Source organism: Diabrotica undecimpunctata, chromosome 9 (genome assembly GCF_040954645.1).
Source record: "Diabrotica undecimpunctata isolate CICGRU chromosome 9, icDiaUnde3, whole genome shotgun sequence".
In the NCBI taxonomy this organism is placed as follows: Eukaryota; Metazoa; Arthropoda; class Insecta; order Coleoptera; family Chrysomelidae; genus Diabrotica; species Diabrotica undecimpunctata.
The window spans coordinates 133,307,138-133,330,360 of record NC_092811.1 but is presented as its reverse complement, the minus strand read 5'-3'; the positions used below and the strand labels follow the sequence as shown (position 1 = coordinate 133,330,360).

Here is a 23,223-nt window from a genome sequence, read left to right as displayed (position 1 = left end):
TTCATCGATATCCCTGCACTAAAGTCAGTCAGGCGGCATTCTGGACTGATAATATGGAGACGCATTGGTATGGCAAAAAAGCAATAAACCTAAGCTAACCTAACTAAAGTTTGGAAAGACGTATTTTTCAAAAAATCAGGATGAGATTGACGAATGCAGTTGTATTCTCAATACTTCTATCCGGTGCAGAAACTTAGACTTTTCATGCACAAGAACGCTGAAAAATATATTCCTTTGAGATAGAGAAGAATGCTGCGCCGCATACCTTGGACCAACTTCACATTAAAAATAGGCTGTCCACAATATCTGTGCAGAGAATTCTATAATTTTTTTGTTACGTGGTTTACAGAGGTGGCAATAATGTATAGAGAATAATTTTTTATGGAAATGTACTGGGAATATGACAAAGAGGACGTTAAACAACCAGATGGTTTGACCTGAAGATAGAGACCAATAGAAAAAAATTTTGTTAGGAGTATTTGAGGATATTACGATCCTCAGCTATAGGGAAACAGAGAGAGGGAAAGAGAGAGAAAGAAAGTTAGTACTCTATCGGGAGCGGTTAACTACTTTAAGAAAATTCAAACGTTTCTCAAATATAACTAAGTACTTATCGCTATGTTTTTCCCATGTTAATTTGATACCAGTGTAATACTAAGATATTTTTTTTATTCAATTAATGGCTTTGGATAACTTGATCCATTCAACCACGATAATGTATTTCACTGCTTGAATTTGTTAATGATGTATTGACCTATTGCATTTGTTAACAAAATAGTACTTCACCTAGAGGTAAATTAAAAATATATTGTAAACATCAGTATCACAAGACAAGAATCAGTAGATTGACAAAAAACCATAAATTTATTCGTTCCATTCAAGGCCCTATCGAACATAAAGTGAATATTTAGAACCAAAAAGGGATTACATAATATAGGGATACTTTTCACGCTAATGTGCCTTTCATAGCGACCTTATTATAACACAAGACAAGTAACGGCTACGAGGTAAATATACGAGGTGTATACATTCACATTACACATTCCATCCTAAATTTTTCTTTTAGTTCTTTTTAAATATCTTCAACAAATTTGGTTATGGCTAATATTATGACGAGAGATATATAAAATAGATGATTGGCACTGAGGAATAGGTATTTGTTCTTTTATCAGATTTTTCAATAGATACTTAATAGCAGACTCGGTTAGAAACGCACAACTCAAATTTTGCAAGAAAAATTACACCAAAAGTGAAAAGATTAGCAAAGACACAAAAGCTCTCATGGAAATACGACGAAACCTAAGCGAGAAAGAAAAGGGAAACAAAGAAGAATATAGAAAACTAAATAAAAGAATTTCAGCGGATATTAGAAGAGATATAAGAAGATATAATACTAATGTAATTACTCAAACAGTAGAAAAGAACAAAGGTTTAAAGATAATGAAAAGAGAACTCACACAAAGTAAAAAAGAAATATACAAGCTAGAAGATAAAGACGGAAAGGCAACAACAGATAAACAAAACATTCTGAAAATAACTAGAGAGTTTTATGAAGACCTCTATACCAGCCAAAGATCACAAGAAAATTTACCGACACGAGTAAAGACTCTCATAAATCAGGGATCGGAAATACTTTTACCCATTACTGTGTCAGAAGTAAGATCAGCTTTAAAGGAAATGAAGAACCATCGATCGCCTGGTGACGATGGACTCGTTATTGAGGCAATAAAAGCAGGAGGAGAAATTCTATTAAAATCAGTAAGCGAACTGTTTAATAAATGCTTACATGCGGGTAAGATTCCTAAAGACTGGAACAATGCAGTGATAGTCTTGTTACACAAAAAAGGTGATATTACTAAATTAGAAAATTATAGACCCATCAGCCTCTTGACACATATGTATAAACTCTTTATGAAAATCTTAACAAAGAGACTAACACCTAAACTTGATTTCTATCAGCCCAAAGAACAGGCAGGCTTTAGGAGAGGATATGGCACAAATGACCATTTGCACACCATAAAGATCTTAATTGAAAAATGCATCGAGTACAACATACCACTGGTTCTTGCATTTGTCGATTACGAGAAGGCTTTTGATACTCTAGAGTTTGAAACCGTACTGGAAGCCCTAAATCAAAGCCGAATAGATTACAGGTACACGTCACTAATCAAAAACATCTACGAGAACGCTACATCAAGTATACGACTACACGAAGACACAGAAAAATTCAGCTTAGGTCGAGGAGTAAGACAAGGAGACAATATTTCACCAAAATTGTTCACGGCAGCTCTAGAGTCAATATTTAAGAACGCCCAATGGCAAGATATGGGCATCAATATAGATGGAGAAAGATTAAATCATCTGAGGTTTGCAGATGATGTCGTATTAATCGCAGATAACTTACAGGATACGGTTTCTATGCTACATTCGCTTAAAAGTCTGTCTGAAAGAGCAGGATTAAAGATAAACTTTGAGAAAACTAAACTTATGACAAATCTCGTAATGAGTGGAAATATAACTATCGACAATAATACCATACAACAAACAGACACTTACAAATATCTGGGACACGAGATCAAAATAAACAGAGACAATCAAACAAATGAAATACAGAGGCGAATAGGCCTGACATGGGCAGCATTTGGCAAACTAAGCCATATTCTAAAAAGTTCAATTCCCATGTGTCTCAAGCGAAAAGTTTATAACCAATGTGTTTTGCCTGTACAAACTTATGGAGCAGAGACTTTAACACTCACGCAGAAATCTGCGAATAAACTAAGAGTTACACAACGAGCCATGGAACGTGCAATGCTAAATGTGAGCCTCCGAGACCACATAACAAACCGACAAATCAGGCAAAGATCAGGAGTTCAAGACGTCATCGAAAGAACCACGAGACTTAAGTGGAACTGGGCAGGACACTTAGCCAGAACACAAGATGGACGATGGACAAGACGAATTATGGAATGGAGGCCCAGAAATTATAAAAGAAGCCGAGGACGACCACCGACTAGATAAACCGACGACATAAAAAGAGTAGCGGGAAACTGGCTACAAGCGGCCCAGTGTAGAGAACACTGGAAAGAACTGAGGGAGGCCTATGTCCAGCAGTGGACGGGATTGGCTGATTGATGATGATGACTTAATAGCAGCATCATTATATATGCACCCGAACATCCAATGATTGATATCGTCAGTGTTACCATTACAATCGCAGAATTCTGTTTCAGTTAAATCTATAAAGATAGGCTTCCACATAAGCATGATTAACAAGGCATCTAACAAACATTGAATATACTCTTCTATTTAGATGACTTTTTGCAGGAAAATACGCAGTAGATAAAACAAGGTGAATTTTTGTACAAAGGTTGTTAGTTCTGTTACAAAAAGCTTTTCATTGGATTTCCAAGTTTTCTTTTCTTGTTTACGCATCGAGACCAAATCACTTCTATTGAGCTAACCAATTTCTAATCCTTTGAAGCCGCTTCTTTAGCAAAATAATCTGCTTTGATATTATCCGAGATACCAGCATGTCCCTTTACCCAAATGAAAGAGACTGAATTATTTCTTTTAAGTAACTTTAGTTAATTTTGTAAAATTTTGACGATAATGCTGTTTTTGTATATGCTTATGCGAATTATTTAAAGCAGACAACTCAGATTTTGAATCCAACAGGATTAAAATCATGAATGTGTTGCTTGTGTGAGTCCATTTCAAAAGGTAAAAGAAATAATAAATTAGACTTACTCACAATCAATTTAATTTAACTATTCAGACGACCGGTTTCGCTTTCTACAATATGCAAAGCATCTTCAGGTCTCGATACAAAGTTAAATAAATGCTGAAATAATAAACCCATATTAGGGTGTTGTCTAATAAAGATAAATAAAGATAGATGATATAAATTATATAAATTACAGTAATTATGCCAATATTACATGTCTGTGGTTTTTCAAAATGAATAAAATGTTTAAGCAGACAAGGTAAGACCCACAAATTGGTAAAATAGTCTATTAAACTGTAATGAATTAATAAATGAACAAATAAATAAAACATTACTTACATGCCGGTACTCTATTAATTGATGGTTGAAAGAACATGGTTCAAACTATCTTGTATTGTTGATTGGAGAACTCAAGTCTGCTATTGTAATTGTTTGACAGCAAACGGGGAAGTTTTTGAGGAGACAGATTTTATCCAATGAAGTAGAGATAGGTGAAATGTAATTGTTTGTTTGATGAAAGTAATGTTCTATACCATTAAGTTATTTATATTTATTCTAGAGATATATTTTTGAAATGTGTGTTATTTATTGAGACTTTTATTTTTGAAGGTGACAGTTGTAAGACAATGATTGAGAATAGATGTACAAATTGTGTGGGTGTGCAATTCTATCAACTTGTAATTATCAAATTTCTTTGATAAAGTTCTGTTGCAATATGTGGCAAATGGTTGTAAAGTCCAATATATAAAGTTAAAACAGGATTACTTAGATATATATTATTTATGAATAGATCCCATATTTTAAATATACAAATAACATTTGTAATCAATTGAAGAAAATACTTAAAGCTCTTTTGCGTGAAATTTACTTTCAACATATATGAAACGTTACAACAACCTCACCTAATGTAGTTTTTTTACCAATGGATCCTATTTACATACTTTAAGCAATATCTGAACAAGGTAAAGCTTTTTTTTGTAAAACGCAAATCGCAAAGAAAAGCCTTGCAATCTTTAAAAACAGTTTACCGAGTTTAAAATTCTTTTACACTCTAAACCAGTGTTAAGCGAGTAAAGGGAAAGCTACGCCCCGGGCAGTTTCCAGATTTATGTGTAAAAATAGGTTCTTCATATATGGAAAACGAGATTTCAGTAGCGTAGACTCATTTTTTATAAATTAATAACTCTTTGTCGGTTTTGATTACTTTATATATCGTTTTTTGGCAATATTTGTGGTTAAGTTCACCAAATAAGTTTATACGCTTCTACTTTAGATCTGGATCCTTTGACCCCACCAAGAGTTAGATTAACCCATAACTCGAACAGTCGATATCTTTTAGCAAGATTAAGGGAACCAGTTATTTTAAAAGCCATTAAGCTACGTCTTGCTTTTCTACACGACCAACTTGCTTCAGTATGTTACGAAAGATTCACCAACACAAGCGTTAAACTCTTTTTGGCTTCCGAAGGACTTCCCACTAAGACTGAAGATCTACGAAAAATCCTTCTAGAATTTAACAATGCCTATGGAATTGATTCAACTGAGGTGGAAGCTGATCTTGCTGCTTTTTGGTCCTTTCTCACTTAGGAAAGGAAAATCAAGTCACCGAAACTGCTATTCCGTTGCCTCTCCAAAACGATATTTTTAAATAAGATGACGTGTTATGTAGGACTAGAAACCTTAAGTTTAGCATGGTTCTGATTAATATTCGTTCTATAAGATATAAAAGAGATGAATTATTTTTGTTTCTAGAGGAATCAGGATTTCCCCCGATAGTTGCGGTTACAGAGCACTGGCTTGAAGTTAACGAGCCTTTTTTTGTAGAAAAATATACCACAATTGCTAGGTATGATCGTCCAAGTTCTGCTCATGGTGGCACCCTAATTCTTTCTACAAGTAACGATTTCTCTCCCATAACAAAATATGACTTTCTGTTGAATGAATCCTTTTTTGAGTTTTCATTCGTTTATAACAAGCATCTTAATTCATACATTATTTACATTTATAGATCTCCTGATTCTTCCAAGAAACTATTTTTTCAGAACCTGTTAAATTTGTTAGACGACCTGTCCAATAAAAGCAGAAAGATTCTATGCGGTGACTTGAATATTAATTACGCTGTTGCTTGTGTTACCCGATTATCCTTGGTCAATATATTCGAATCGTATGGTTTCACAATACTAAAACAACATCTACCATAATTAATTATATTGTCTCAGATTTCTGACCTCTTGATGTACGTTCTACAATTATTAATGCGGGACTCTCTGACCAAGAAGCAGTATATGCTAAGTTTACCACTCTTAACAAAAAATCTTCGAAAACCCAACGTTTAGGTAGAATTTTTTCCGCTCAGAAATTTCATAAATTCCAAAATTTGTGCTTGACTTCTGGGTGGCACTTTCCTTCTGTGGACGTGGACTATAATTTTAGTGATTTCTTAGATAAGCTTGTCTGTATTTTCAATAAGGCATTTCCTTCAATTCCAATTAAGTCAAAACATCACAAACCCTGGACTATCAAAGGTATCCGCATATCAGCCAAGAATATGCGTTCATTACTGTACATTAAGCAATTTACTACCAATGTCTTTGTCACTAAATATATCTCCAAGTACAGAGGAAATTATCTAAAACTTATCAAAACAGCTAAAAAATTTAGCTGTACTATGAGAACCGTCTGGGAAGCTCTAAAAATGTTGCAATAGAAACTTGTTCCATAATAAACGATCTTCGAAATAAAACTAACGCAGCTCAAACATTAACATCAGCTATTTTGCCACAACAAGATCCTATTTCCTATCTCCCCAATTAAAAAAGGTCTCGAATTCATTATTTATAAGACCAGTTGATAAATCTTAACTGATCCAAACAATCAGTAGTATCAAAAGCAAATCTTCCTGTAGTGCTGATGGACTATCCATAAAAATTTTCTTAAATCTCCCAAATAATGTGTTGGAAATGTTGGTCTCACTAATTAACGATTACTTTGAAAAAGGTATATTTCCAGAGTGCCTAAAGACAGCCATTATGATTCCTCTTCATAAGAATGGTAAAAAATCTAATGTCTGCAACTATAGACCTATTGCCTTACTACCGGTCTTATCCAAAATTATTGAGAGACTTATGTCCTTTCTCGTTAAAAACAACATTTTATCACAGAGTCAGTTCGGCTTTTTATCTAAGAAATGTACCAGCGGTGCTATGTTTTCTGTATTACATGAGGTCTATCAAGCACTAAACAATAATCTTTATACTGCCACTTTTTTTTTGTGACTATGCCAAAGCTTTTGATTGTGTACAACACGACATTTTGATAAAAAAACTAAATTTCTACGGAAGTCGAGGTATTTCTTTGAATTGGTTCAAATCTTACTTGAGGAATAGAAAACAACTATTTAAAGCAAATTATATTAACTCTAGTCACAAAAGCATTGTATGTGACAGCTGAACCACAAGGTTCTGTACTGGGTCTTCTACTTTTCCTTATCTTTATAAATGACATCACTTACTTAAAAATCGATGGAACAATTTTTCTTTTTGCTGATGATACCAATAATACCTGAAGGAACTCTAATATTGCTTCTCTTCATGCAATTATGACTTCTGATCTACTTAAAATAAAAACCTGGTCCGACTCTAATTTACTCTATTTTAACATGGAGATAAGACAGTAGCATTATCGTATAAAGGAGCTCTTCAACCCTTGCTTCTTAATAACAGCCAGATCAGTATCGTTGATTCTGTAAAATTTCTTGATATTTTTATGGACAGCAACCTTAAATGGTCCATTCATATCGATTTGTTAAGTAAGAAACTAGCCTCAGCCTGCTATGCAATAAGATCTGTTTGGAAGAAAATCAATTTAGCATCTTCGAAAAGAACATACTTTTCTTTTTGGAGTCTTATCTTCGATATGGCCTTCCTCTTTGTGGTTCTAGTACAGCTGCCCAATCTTAGAATAACATTAACAGTAGAATAACACATTGCAGAAGTTACTTCAAAAATCACGGGATTTTAACCTTTCCCTTTGTGCATAAATAACTATTTTGATATTAAACATAATTTTATATTAAACACCCTTTGTGCATAAATAACTATTTTGATTTTACTACATATGTACCTGTCTTTATATCTAATATTTATTTTTCTTTCCAGAAAATCGGCACCCATACAACGCTCTGTAATCCTAAAATGGAGACAGAAGAAGACGAAAACGATGAAAACAAGAAAATTTAAACCCGCATTCACGATGTCCACGAGTGTCCAGCTAGCCTTACTCTTCTACTGCTACACCATACACTTATCCGAATCTGGCTGCCCGAGGCTGTGCGAATGCAAATGGAAAAGCGGCAAAGAATCTGTCATTTGCTTAAACGCTAATTTTTCCTCGGTGCCTCCTGAAATCGATGTCGGCACTCAAATATTAGACCTCACAGGGAATAACCTAACGAGTGTCAAACACGAGCAGTTCAAAAAAGCTGGTTTAGTGAACCTCCAAAAGATATTCCTGGCAAATTGTCGACTAAAAACATTAGAAAGATATTCTTTCAAATACCTCATCAACCTTGTAGAGCTAGATTTGAGCAATAATTTGTTAAACAATGTACCTTCACACACGTTTGACTCAATAACAGAACTAAGGGAATTGAAGTTAAGTGGAAACCCTATCCAGAAGATTTTTAACGACGCTTTTGTCCATCTTTCCCAACTCATAAGACTGGAAATCTCGGAATGTAGGTTAACGTTAATAGAAAGTCGAGCTTTTTCTGGTTTAGAAAAATCTTTGGAATCCCTGAAGCTGGATAATAATAGACTGACTGAAGTACTACCTGAGTCTTTTACAAGTTTACAAAACCTTCACGGCCTAGAGCTAGATGCAAACCCGTGGAATTGTTCGTGCTTTCTTAGACCTCTACGAGCGTGGATGCTGAAACAAAACGTTCCTTTTGGAGTACCGCCGGTCTGTCATAGTCCCAAACGACTATACATGAAGTCTTGGGATAAGTTAGATCTTGACGATTATGCTTGTGTTCCAGAAATCTTTGCTTATAACAGTAAGGCGTATGGAATTGAAGGGAAGAATATTACGATGACGTGTAGAATAACTGGTGTTCCAGAGCCGAGTGTTAGGTGGTTGATGAAGAATAAGGTGATTGCTAATATATCAGGAACGTCTTTTGCAGGTAATGTATAAGTTTTGATTGAATTTTAACGTATCTTTCAATTTATTTCATCAGGTGTAGGATTGACTATAGAGTTCAAGAGTCGACTTGGCTCTTTGTTTACTCTAATTTTGTAGCAACATCAATATCATTAACCATACCTACTGTCCAGTCTATGAAAGCAAATAAGTTGTTCAGCGCTAGGTAATCGCTATTCCGAAAATCATAAAACAACTCATCATAAATTAACTTATTTCTATTTGTTTCTTTCACATCGAGGTTTAAGCAACATTCATAACCTACAAGATGGATGTTAGGATCTACAAGGGGATTGCTTGGTTTTAAGATATTTAGCTCCCTAACATAAAAAAAACTAAATCTAAAATTACACTACGATTATGTGGAATATTATTGTGTTGAAACAATTTTAAAAAACCAAAAGCTTGAGCAATCTTCACAGCTGGATCACCTGCAGGACAATGCACTATCACACCAAACTTATCATTCTCCCATAATGCATAGGGAAGATTATAATCATCAAAAATATAGATATCCTATGCTGAGTATTGCAGAACAACATTTTTCACAGTTTGACAATGCCAGTTGTATACTTCGTGAGGTGTTTGTTGAGGTATCTAGACACCACCGACCACAAACTTTTACTTCATTTAGTTGACATAAGATATATATTTGCTTAACCCGATCTTCGCAAATACTTATGGTGTGTGATTTTAGCTTGATATTAACAAACACTATTACACCATCTCCAGTCAACTTTGCACTGGTTCTCTGGGATCTCTTACATCTGTAGATTCTAAAACCATCACAATTAATTATGTTATCATTTAAATTACTCTCCACTAAAATAATTATATTGTACAAGCAGCAGGAAGTACTTTTCAGGATCTCAAAAATCTTTATACGGATGCCTCCAACATTTTGATAAAAAACTGTTAATGGGAAGTAGGTATACTAGTTTTTTTGTTGTTTTAACTTCACCAACTATAGGTACACCTCTGCAGTATCTAATGCATAGATTTTTATTACCAGCAGATTTTCTTTCATTTATTCCTTTTCAGCTGCCTTGTAAGCGTCTTGTTCCATATTTGTTTGATCCTTAGAGATTCAAACAGTTTCTCGAAGTTTATTACTAGGCTTGAGAGCCAGTTTTACCATGTTAGCATTACGTATAACTTTGACCGGTCTCATCATTCAATCTTCGCGTATCCACTGCTGGACATAGATCTCCTTCATAATTGTCCATCTATTTCGATCTTGTGCCTCTTGCATTAAATTCCTATGACAACGTTTTAGATCGTCAGTCCAACGTGTTGGTGGACGACCTCTACTTCAGTAGGCATCATCTCTTGGTATCCATTCCAGTATTCGTTTTGTCCATCTATTATCTGTCATTCTAGCCACGTGACCTGCCCAGTTCCATTTCAGTGTTGCTACTCTCTCTACTGCATCAGCCACTCCTGTTCTTTGTGGTAGCTGGCGATTTGGGATCTTGTCTCGTAGTGAAACGCCTTACCTAGCACACTCCATCGCCCTTTGACACACACGGATCTTTTGAACTGTTCTCCTTGTCATGGTCAACGCTTCCGCACCGTAAGTTAACACTGGCAAAACACACTGATTAAACGTTTTTCTTTTAAGGCATATTGGTATATCAGACGATTTGAAAATATGGTTCAGCTTGCCGAAGGCTGCCTAAGTCAGTCTTATACGACGGAGAAGCTCAACTGTTTGGTTATCTTTTCCTATGCGAATATTATGACCTAGGTATTTATAGGCCATTACCTGGTCTATGGATCTTGTTCCTACGCATATATCTTCGCTGACTACAAGATTTGTCATCATCTGGGTTTTAGATATATTTATTTTTAATCCCCCTTCTAGCGAGGAAATGTAGAGCTGATTTAAAAGTTCTTTGGCCTCATCTATCCTATCAGCTATTAGTACAATATCATCTGCAAACCTTAGATGGCTAAGCTTTTCTCCATTTATGTATATGCCCTTGTCGGTCAGTTTTGCCCTTTTACATATATATTCCAAAAGCGTAGTGAACAGTTTCGGCGATATGGTGTCCTCCTGGCGTACTTCACACGTTGTATCGGGAATTTCTGGGTTTGACGATCACCCACTCTAACACTGGCTATTGCGTTTTGGTATATGTGTTTAATTATATTTATATACCGATAGTCAATTCGGCATTCTGTCAAGGCTTTCAACATTTTTTGTTGATTTACGGTGTCGAATGCCTTTTCATAGTCGACAAATATTAAAGCTAGTGGTTTATTATATTCAGTGCATTTTTCTATAAGATTTTTTATTACCGGTAGGTGATCGTTTGTTCCATAGCCTTTTCTAAAACCGACTGACCGGTCTAGCTTGATTGTAATTGGACACTTTGCCAATTCTGACAACATGTGACATGATGGATTCTTTGACATGATTTTCTTTGAGACTAGTAATTTCTTCTTCCAGCTTGGCAAATCTTCGCAAAAGTACATAAGTAGACGTTTTTGCAAAATAATTGCCCGTATCTCAGATGTGGAAAAGCCAGAACATTTTCTGCAATGTGTGTCTTTGAACTGCAACTGTCGCATGCTATTGTTTGCTTTTTATCAGTACCGAGATCTTGGAAACAAGAGCTACAATTATTGGTCATTATAACCTTAAATTTTATCTTTAAATATTTCAGCAATCCTCGGCTTTTTGCGGTGTATTATTTATCAAATATAAAAAGCACTAACCGAATTAACGAGTATACACAATAATAATTTTGATATGCTTTCTAAAGTTAAAAAATTTTTAGAAAAATAAAGCAGCAAAATTTTGTTTGTTTTGATAACCTAACCTTGATATAAAACTGTCATAATAACAGAAGTACAAAAATGGCTATGTCTTAGGTTTTCATTAAATCTGTGAAATGTAAATTAATTAATATTTAAATGGGAATAAGCCACAATTAAAGGTTAAAATACATTTATTGACGTTTCAATTTCCACTTCGGAAATCGTTCTCAAAATACAAACATTAGTAAATTAAACAAATTTTGTTTTTGTTACTTAGTGAAAAATTCTTCTAATAATTTAATTTTATCTGACTCATCTATATTGACAATTCAGACATACATTATACATTTTAAAGTAGACGACTTTAAAATGATATTGCCAATATTGTTGAGTTGCGTTCCTGGGACGACTTTACTTATAAGATAGTTCATTCGATTACATGAAATCAACTTTAACTTGAGAATATCCGTCAGAAAAGATCATAACATGTAATTCGTCTTTAAAAAGACAAATACATGCCATGATGACAGTAAAATTCTCCCGTTAGTGATTTCATAGTAAATTATGAGGGAAAAACCAGGAAAAAACCTCATAATACTATCCCGACATGGTAAGTATTTGATCTTGCATTTAGTTTACCCTCAATAAATACCAAATTCCGATTTTATATGTTTGTTATTTAAAAAATATAAATGATGTACTCTCTATATGTTACTGACTTACCAATACTGGTATTTTCCTTTTAATAACTTCCTCTTTCAATATGGGTAACCAGATCCTACTACATTCTGCCGAGGAATTCGCGACGCAATTGGTCTCATTTAGCATAATTAGAGCCGCTTCTTTGATTTTTCTCTTTTTACCATCAGTTTCTTTTAGGACTATATTTGAATCATTCCATTGAACCCTATGTTCATTATCCCATGCATGTTTACATATTTGAGATCCATCAAATTCTCTATTTTTAATATAGGATTGATGTTCACTTATTCTAACATTTAATGGCCTTGATGTTTCACCTAAATAAAACTGATCGCATTCACAAGGTATTTTATAAATGCAATTCTTTGTCCTTTCTTGTTCATTGTTAGGTTTGGTTTTGGACAAAATAGATCTCAACGTGTTTGTTGTTTTGAATGTTGTTGAAATGTTGAATTTATTTCCTATCCTTTTAAGCTTTTCCGATAATCCTTTTATGTATGGTATTGTTATTTTCCTCGTATTATTCCTTGTATATGCTGTAGGATCTCGTTCTAAGTTGTTTTGTTCTATTCGATCGATTGTTGAAAATTCCTTATTTATAAACGATAAAGGATAATCATTTTTTAATAAAACAGTTGTTAACAAATGTTTCTCCTCCAAGAACGAATTTTCGTTAAAACAAGTAATTTTGGCTCTATCGTATAAGGATTTAATGATTCCCTTTTTAATATTAATATTGTGATTTGATTTGAAATTTAAATATCTGTTGGTGTGTGTTGGTTTTCTATACACCTGAGTTTCGTATCCAGTATCGTTCTTAGAGATTAAAACATCCAGAAAAGGTAATGTGTTATTATATTCCTTTTCCAAAGGAACGCAACTCAACAATATTGGCAATATCATTTTAAAGTCGTCTACTTTAAAATGTATAATGTATGTCTGAATTGTCAATATAGATGAGTCAGATAAAATTAAATTATTAGAAGAATTTTTCACTAAGTAACAAAAACAAAATTTGTTTAATTTACTAATGTTTGTATTTTGAGAACGATTTCCGAAGTGGAAATTGAAACGTCAATAAATGTATTTTAACCTTTAATTGTGGCTTATTCCCATTTAAATATTAATTAATTTAAAATGCCACAATAAAATAGCTTCAGAACAATACTGTGAAATGTAAACTCTATTATTTGCTTCGACGTAAACAAATGATCCTCAGACGAACATTCTGTCTCGAACCAACATTAGTCTTCTGCTTTTGCATTCCTAAATTCATCCGCAATTAATTATTTTTAGTATCTCTTATTTTTTGTTTATTTTGACAATTTTTTAATCTATATCAGAAAAGAAACTTTCAAGCGACTTAAAGAAAAAACAAAACATTGACTGACAGCTGAAATTCTCGAACCTATGGAAGAATGAACAATATCCTAGCTTAAAAACCTAGAGGATCGTTTGAATGCAAAACGCAGAAATATTTATAACTCTTTGTGGCAAATGTCTTCAAGTATAGTTTTTTCTTTTGATCGAAAAGTGAATAAAGCATTTATTCACTTTTCCATTGTTGTGGATTTGCATGTATAAAACATTTTTGTCTTAAGTTTATGTTTATTTTACAGGCAGTAAAAAGCTTTACTTGGTCCACCTCACCAACAACTCGAGCGAGCTGACCATCTTCAGCGCTGACCTACAAGACGCCGGAACTTACATCTGTGCTGCAGAGAATAAAGCTGGAAGAGCTGAAGCCAGCGTGACTCTCCTGGTGTCCAAGAAACAAGCCGGTACTGGCTTCTCGCATAAGATACTCATAGTTGTCATAGTGACGGGACTAGTGTTTGTTCTCGGTTCGTGTCTAATATCCTTGTGTATATACGCGGTGAAAAAGAAGCAAGTGATCAAATGGCGAACTCGTCGAAAAAATCGACGCGAGGACAACTACGAGAAAATCGAAATGAACTTTAAAGTGGTGCAAATCAACGGCAATGTTAATGTGAACGTTAACCAGGAATTAGCCGTGGTTTCTGATCGTCGAAACGGAGAGTACCGCGTAGTTTCTGGTGCGGACACGGACCAAGAAGCGGATGAAGAGGAGGATACCACTTTGGATGGTTGTAGTGTAAATAAAAGGTTTCCGAAACTGTTGTTAAAAGACGAACAACAGAACAACCAAAGATGGAATTCTTCTAAGCTTTTAGAAGACCACGACGATGTTGGTACTACGAGGAAAGCTATACAAGAGTACAGGTAGGTTGTTTTGTGTAAAACTTAGAGGTCGATGGTTAAATGAATTTAGAAATAATAATGGAGAAAAAATGCAATATTTTGACTGTAAATAAAAGTAGCGAAAGTTGCAAATGCTTACCTTTAGTAAGCTTACCTTTTGATATATTGAAGTATTCGTAGACAGTGGATTAGCGTTGGTACCACGTCACGACCGACGCCCAGGACGCCGAGGCTCGATAGGATGAGAACCGATAAAACTGGGTGCATTTCGTTCGCTGTGTCGTGATGAAGTGTTTGTTTCTTGAGATGGTCAGAAACCCTCTGGCCACGCTTCGAGGTGGTCCGTAGGGCGAGGGTATACCAATAAATCACTTTATTGTGTTGTGATTTTGAATGGCAATAATTCTAACTACATGGTCACAGAAATATGATACTGTACAACAGTTTCTATGTTTGTAACAAAAAGATAACAAAAGAGGAAGTCAAATTCTCTTAACAGACTAAATGTATTTAAGCCAGTTTACCAATGAGATTTTACTGAATAACAGGAAACAATATATTTTAAAGCAAATAAGTTAGAATATACCATTAAATTAGATCATATGATAGTACAGTAAAAGCAAGTAAAAAAATGTAAAATATGAAAATAAATATTACATACTTTGTAAAAAAAAACAAATGGGGAGTTGATGTAATAAAAACAAATAAATTAAAGCTGACTAGCTGAATGTGCCGGAGAGTGACTACTTAACACTCAAAAGAGGATTCGGCCAATTTGCATGCCCTACAGAGACCGTAGAATAAGAAAATGAATGACAGGATACTTAAAAGAAAATAGTAATAACGTAAATGAAAGTAGTAAATTATAGAAGTTGCTCTAAAATATAATTGGGCGCCAGGAAAGTATTAACATATACCTTCCAAGGTATCTTGTAAAGCTGTTTGCTACAATAAAGGGGAAATAGGTATTAATTAAAATATTTAGTTTTCACCACAAATTTTAATCCCTATCCAAGTATATACAATATAATTTTTTTTATAGCTACCCACCACCAATTATGTACAGTTAATCTAGTTACTTATATACAAAGAAAAATACCCTGGTTACACACAACTGATCCTTGATAAACTGAATTTACAAATAATAAAATATAGGAACAAATTTAATGACGATACCTAAAAAGGTAATTTACTTGCCTACTAGAGATGTAACTCTGTATTTCGGCTTTCAATTAAATGTCTTAACAAGTAATAAGGACACTATCCTGAAGGGATAGATGTCCAAAGGTTTAAATATATAATAATAATAAAATATCAAAAAATAACTCTCAGATTAAATGTGTACACAAGAAATCGTACAAATGAGTTAAACGGGAGGATTTAAAACCTCAACCTACTTAGTCCCTAAATATGATTAAATATTATTTTAGAAAAAAAAACTGATGGTTTTTTTATTATTATTTTAAAATAGTATGATTTAAAGTAAAAAAAAAATATAAAAAAGATTAAAACTAATAAACTTAATACAGGTTTACGAGATTTTATATTCTGAAGGAGGAAGATACTTCTCGCTGCTTTCTCAAATTATCCGAGAATAACAAGGCCAGATTTGGACCTCTAGGGAACAGCCACGTCAAAAAAAAAATCAACTCTGGAACCAGGTGTAGTTCCGACCAGGTATTAACTTAAAAATTCTTCTTGAAACATCCAAAAAAAAACAAAATCAAGCATTCTTCACTGGACTTCTGCTTGACTCCCAGAGGTAGGCTAAAAAAACATTTGTTTTACAGTTCTTTCTTACTCTTGATACCGAGTATGGAAAAAACAAGGTTTATGAACCTTGAAAGGTTTTATAAAGGTTACTTATGAAGTGTGGAGGCAAAAACTTAATGATTTTGTAAATGATGTGACCTTCGTATGGCTTGACCGTATTTTAAGTAAAATGGATTAATTATATCGACAATTTTAACGAAAAGCATGATATGGATAATAATATATTTTATAATATAATGAACGGTATACGACAAACTATTTTTATCGATACTCTTAATAGATAATAAATTGTTTTAAATATAGATAATTATGGTTTTTAGGGCCGGGAAGTAAAATTAAAATACATATGATTTTATATCAATAACACCTTCGATTTACATGTTGAATTTTCTTAATGAAATGATGGGAAACATTTCAGATAAATATATCGAATCAAATGAAAAATGACAATACTGTAGGATCTCAAAAATGGCTGATGGTTTTTATACTTTCATTTTATTGATAATTGGATAAACTTACCGGCTCAGAGTGGTTATAAACCAACAGGACACAAAAAACCAAACCAAAACTTCCTGCAACTTCTTCTTAAAAAAAATTTTAATATTCTAAATAAAAACCTTTTATGCCTTCTCTGGCCCCTACCTCTAAACCCAAGTGTCTCTACCGAACGTCGAAGCAGAAGTGAGCAATCAGCACTTGTTTTGAGTTAGCTAAACTATGATTGCAAATATAGACGCTTGGTGTCTCTGTTGAATACCAACTTAAAATTTAAGAATTAAGGAAATTATTAAGAGGATATGGATTTAAAAATTTTATTTAAAGTGAATAAAGAATTATTGAAGTGACGGACTCGTTACAACTTTCCCAAACATAGGTAAATTGATGTACTTTGCCCATTTTGTCAGTGACGCCATTGATATAAGAAAGAACAGATCTCGTACAATGAGAATCCGATTCTTTGGATAGAGATTCAACAGAAAATAGATGCCTAGGATATTGACATGATTTTCGCGGTTATCATTTTGAACTAGGGCTAGTTTTGAAGAAGAAAGTTCACCGCATCTAGTTCAATCGTCGCAAAGGCGTATTGGTCTGAAAACAAGAGTAGTAATAATCCAAGTCATTTTTGAATGTAGATGAAGGAAGTTGGCATGCACGAAGCTATTGGTAACGGTTGATTTTCACTTAAACAGAGTAATGGAAACTTTGAAATTGGTTTTCTTTATGAGCACCTCTAAGAACGATAAAGATGAATCAGTGGATAATACAATGACAAACTCAATACTGATAATAATAATAATAATTAATTAACGAATTGACTAATGTGAAGTCAAATCTTTTACTTGTCATGAACGACATATTGTTCTATTTGGTAAGATCCATGTTTCATCAATGAAGACATACTTATATAAAGTTGCTTTCTTCTAGGCAATATAATTTCTTAAAAATAAAGTTCTCTTTGCTGCAATATTAGAAAATTCCATAAGTTACCGCCTTAGTGAATCTTTTTCCCATCTAAGACTCAAGTTATTTAATAATCTTCATAATTATATAATGGAACAATCGAACATCTACCTGTTAACCTAATTTTCGGTTAACAATTTTAAAGTTACATATTTTTCTACAAATAACATCCACATTTCTTAAGAACAATCATTCGGTCCATTTGTACATAACCTCAGTCGTAAATAACCTCACAAATACCACTGACATTCAACTCTTCTGTATTAGTATTAGTCTTTTTGATAAACCGTTTTTTAATTCTACATTCTTTAATTTGTCTCTCTTGCAGCATTTAAAGGCAAGTAAGGGCACAAAAACACCCGCCATTATTTCTTTCTTGTGTAAATATATTAAAGAAGCAACCAGTTCTCTTAACTTTTTAATAAAGTGATATATTGCTAATAAAATTGATAAACAAATCAAATCAATAACAAGCAGAACTCTTACTGTAAGATTACACACATTATATATATATATATATATATATATATATATATATATATATATAGTGATCCTTTCCAAAGTTAACATGCTCCTTTTCTAGCTTGGCTGCACGGTACTGAAGACGACCAATAGTCAGAAATACGTATATACGGTTGCCTTCCATCGATATACCTTTTTTGGTTTTCTGTTTTGCGAGACATGCCATTACATTTTACTTATATTATATATATATATATATATATATATATATATATATATATATATATATATATATATATATATATGCATACATATATATATATATACATATATATATATATATATATAATATATATATATATATATATATATATATATAATATATATATATATATATATATATAATGTGTGTGTATTATAATGTATATAGTGACTAATCTCAAAATCCTTTTAACACATTTGTGGGGATGCAATCTATCAATGTCTTTTGACCGTAAAGAGGCCGACAAGGGATCAATATCCTCATTTGCGATTGTTGGCTTCCCGTAAATCCCTGTTAAGGACAATAGACTGGTTATTGGATTTATATAATAAAAACTTAAGATCGCTTCTAGTTAAAAAAATTTTAATCTTTCTTAATTAAAATAAGAAGTTTGGAAAAGGATGTGGTAAGAAGAGGAAAATGTAGCAGAAAATATTTAGCAATATAAACTCACTTAATGTGTATTTTAAAGGTCGTAACCAGAAAGGAAAAGATAAAAATATTTATAGTCTATTTTGATCATTTGGTTTTACATAGAAACAAATATTTTCAAACTTGAGATTAAAAAAATATTTTACTACATCAAACTCGCTTCATTTTTGTCACAAATTATGCACTGCTTTGATATATTTAAGAACCTTGCTTTAGATTTAACTAATATTCTCCCTTGGTGACAAATGTTTGATAAATATAATATAAACACAATCATATTATAAATTTAGTACTTCAGCTACTTAAAACCAAATAAAAAACTTTAAGGTGTTGAACGAGTACTTATTTATGACAATATTTAATAAATTCAATATTTATTATTATAAGATTACGAAATATTTAATTATTGGATATCTATGATTTCAATGACAACTGAGAACAATGCATGGGATAATTTGAGACCGTTTAGTGCTAAAACAGTTGTTCAGCTCCTAGGCAAAAATGAATATAACCCAAATGATACAGCCTGAAATGAAGAAGAAAAAGAAGAAAGCTATTTCTACATTAAAGTGACGGTGTGAGGAATAAAAAAATACAGTGACTTTTTACTTTTTTTAACATTGTATCATTTAATTTTTAATTACTAATACTCTTTTTTCATCATTCCAGCAGCGTTAACACAACTTGCAGTACAACTTGCGGCACCTACAGCCAGTACTCTACTCCTGTATCATCACCGAGCGTTTCGTCTTCTATTTACTGTCCCACAACCACCAAACGGTACTTACCTCCAGCCACGTCTTCCGTGTACTTAAACAAAGAGCTCTCCAGGCTAGTGGAAGATAGAGAGAAAGATTTTCCTGATCTGATAGAGATCTCGCCGAAAAGTAAATCGTTTGAGATTAATCAGAGCAACGTACTCAAAGCGAAGGGTACGAGTGGAAGTACTTCGGATATAAATGAGATATTTTGTACGTTACCGAGGAAGAAGGAACTACATTCTGCGCGGTATAGAAGTAATGATAGTCAGACTCCACTGTTGCATGAAAGTCGATATGGTGAGTAATATTTTAAGTTGATCTTTAATTGTGTATATATCATACAGTCGACCGTAAAAGTTTTCAAAATTATTGAAAACGATTTCTGAAGTTAGATGGGTTTACAGCTGAAATATGTAGTATGAGATAATACAAAAAAACTCTCATCTAGAGATTCATCAATTTTTTAGTGGAACTATTTTTAAAAACGTCAAACTCATTATTTTGCTCAAAGGTAAACCCGATCAAATGCTTTGGAAAAGTCAGTACAGCTAAAGTCAACCTGGAATTCCTCTTCAAAGCTGTTACCTATATACAGTAAGGTCTCTTTTTATGCGGATTATTTTTATGTGATTTTAAAGTTGTGCTTGCGATTTGTATTTCATCCAAAAATTTCTATAATTAAATATTAACTATTCACATCCAGATGTCAGTAAAGTGAGCCTTTATAATTCGGGGATTCCCTTGTTACATGATGTAATCCTATTACATCATTGCGAGTTTCGCATTGAAAGGTATAACTTGTTATTGTTTTAAAATAGTTTTTCTTTTAGCGGTGCTTCGTTTTATAATACGTTGTTTAAAATTTTGCTGATACCAAGTTGCAGTATAATAAGCAGCACGGTTTTCGGATTGAAATGTTTTAAGCGAGTGTCGTAAAATTTTATTTTTCATTAGAAGAGGTTTTCGCCATCTCAATATTGTAAGTCTAATTTTTTTTATTTCTTTTTTTAAGATTTTTTTTGGCGCAATGGAGAAAAAATACATCAAAGACAATTAATTACATTAAAAACGAAAATTGCAATTATTTTAGATCGCTTAGGAAAAGGAGGAGGATCTACGGCAATTGCAAAACATTTTAATTTAAGTGAATCAACTGTAAGAGCAATTAAGAGGAATAAAGTTGCTATAAGAAAATCTATAATTTCTGTATAGGAACATGGAACAAGAAATGATGCGACAGATCGACATATTGGGAATAAGTGACACAAGATGGCTCGACTCCTACGAACTAAGTACAACCAATGGTTGACTTTTCTACTCTAGTAGTACCGACAGCCAACATCGGTATGGAGTAGCAATTAATGTCAGTAAAAAAGTTGCAAAATCAGCTGTAGGCTTTATACCAATATCGGAAAGAATTATGCTAATACAAATGATGACAAGACATGAGAAATTAAACCTTAAACCGCCGATAAAACAGAGAAAGAAATTGAAAAATTTTACGATGACCTTCAAAAAACCCTACAAAATACAACACCTAGAGATATAACAGTAGTCATGGGTGATTTTAACGCCAAAGTTGGAGAAGGAAGATGTTAGTCTACTGTAGGACCATATGGACTCGGTGTTCGAAATGGGAGAGGAGAACGCCTTATAGAATTCTGCCCAGAACATAATCTTGCGAATAATGAATACTTTCTTCAAACTGCCTAAACGACGCGTTTACACTTGGAAATCGCCAGCTGACAAGGTCGATAAAATCGTTAGAAACCAAATTGACTATATTTTAATAAACCACAGATACCGAAACGCAATACAATCGGTGAAAGCGTACCCAGGTGCAGACGTGGCGTCGGACCACAATCCTCTTGTAGCAAAATTCCAACTTCACTTAAAAAAGATACAAAAAAGCTACAAAAGTGATAAACTAAGCATAGAAAAATTAGAATCAGAAGACGTCAAAGAAAAACTGAAACAAGAAATTAATGCGTACCTAGAATTCACACCGGAATCAATTGATGGTGATGTAGAACAACAGTGGCAATTCTTTAAAAATGCAATTATCGAACCAAGTCGCAAAGAACTCACAACAACCAGATGCAAGAAAGGAGATTGGATGACAGAAGAAATCTTGGAAATGATGGAGGATAGAAGAAGGCAAAAGAATATCAACATAACTCAGTATCAACAGTTGCATAAACAAATAAGAAGAAAAATAAGAGAAGCTAAAGAGACTTTTTTCGCTGGAAAATGCCAAGAAATAGAAGATTTACAAAACAAATATGATAACTTCAATCTCCATAAGAAAGTTAAAGAATTAGCTGGGGTAGCAAAACAGAAAATCTCAAGCATACTATTGGACAAATAAGAAAACATTTTAGTAGAGACAGAACAAAAATTAGGAAGATGGAAAGAATACAAAGAGAAATTATTCCATGACCAGAGACAGCAAAATATATATATATATATATATATATATATATATATATATATATATATATATATATATATATATATATATATATATATATATATGAAGATAATCAGAGTAAAGACGAGGGACCTGAAATAACAAAGTCAGAAATTATGCATGCAGTAAAGTCCATGAAAAATAATAAAGCTGCTGGTCCAGATAAAATACCAAGTGAATTGCTAAAACTGGTCAATGAAAAAAACCTAGATCTTTTAGTCCAATTACTGAACACAATCTATTCCACAGGAATCATTCCACGTGAAATTCTGACATCAACATTTATTTGTCTACCAAAGAAAGTAAATTGCCAAAGAATGTAGTGATTATCTACTAAAAATCATCCATAATAGAATACACGCTAAGCTGGAGATGGACATTAGTGATTCCCAGTTTGGATTTCGGAATGGAGTGGGCACAAGAGAGGCACTACTTTCTTTTAACGTGCTGATTCAAAGATGTTTGGATATTAATCGAGATCTCTATGTATGCTTTATAGACTACAACAAGGCATTCGATAAGGGAAAACATGACCGACTTATAGAAGTATTCAAAAACAAGAATCTGGATATGAGGGATGTAACATTGATATCAAATTTATACTACAGCCAACGATCAAATGTGAAAATTGGAAGAGAAGTGTCAGAAGAAGTGGAGATAAGGAGAGAGGTCAGGCAAGGTTGCATACTATCGCCGTTATTATTTAATGCTTATTCTGAAGAAATTATACAACAAGCTTTGGTAAACGAGACAGTTGGCATAAAAGTGAACGGAAGTTTAATTAACATTAGGTATGCCGACGATACAGTCCTAATAGCCGACAACTTTGAAGACTTAGAAAGAATAATGAACAAAATATTAAGATATAGTGGAGAATACGGACTCTCTCTTAACAGCAAAAAAAAACCAAATTCATGAAAATTAGCAAGAACAACAATACAAACGAAATATTAATGGTAGGCGGCCAGCAGATTGAGAGAGTAAG

General features: G+C 33.2%; 1 protein-coding gene across 9 annotated transcripts in view; it reads left to right on the top strand.

Moving 5' to 3' along the window:
• The window catches only part of kek3 (leucine-rich repeat, immunoglobulin-like domain-containing kekkon 3 protein), a 680,415-nt gene that overhangs the window by 632,503 nt on the left and 24,689 nt on the right, over positions 1-23,223 (top strand). For 8 of the 9 annotated variants that reach the window (XM_072545350.1, XM_072545351.1, XM_072545349.1 and 5 more), the window contains 3 exons: positions 7,882-8,909; positions 14,011-14,635; positions 19,677-20,065. In XM_072545350.1, coding sequence (XP_072401451.1) covers positions 7,943-8,909; positions 14,011-14,635; positions 19,677-20,065 — 1,981 coding nt within the window. In that variant the 5' untranslated portion in view covers positions 7,882-7,942. The remainder of the gene's footprint in view (positions 1-7,881; positions 8,910-14,010; positions 14,636-19,676; positions 20,066-23,223) is intronic. The other variant, XM_072545355.1, reaches the window with a different exon arrangement.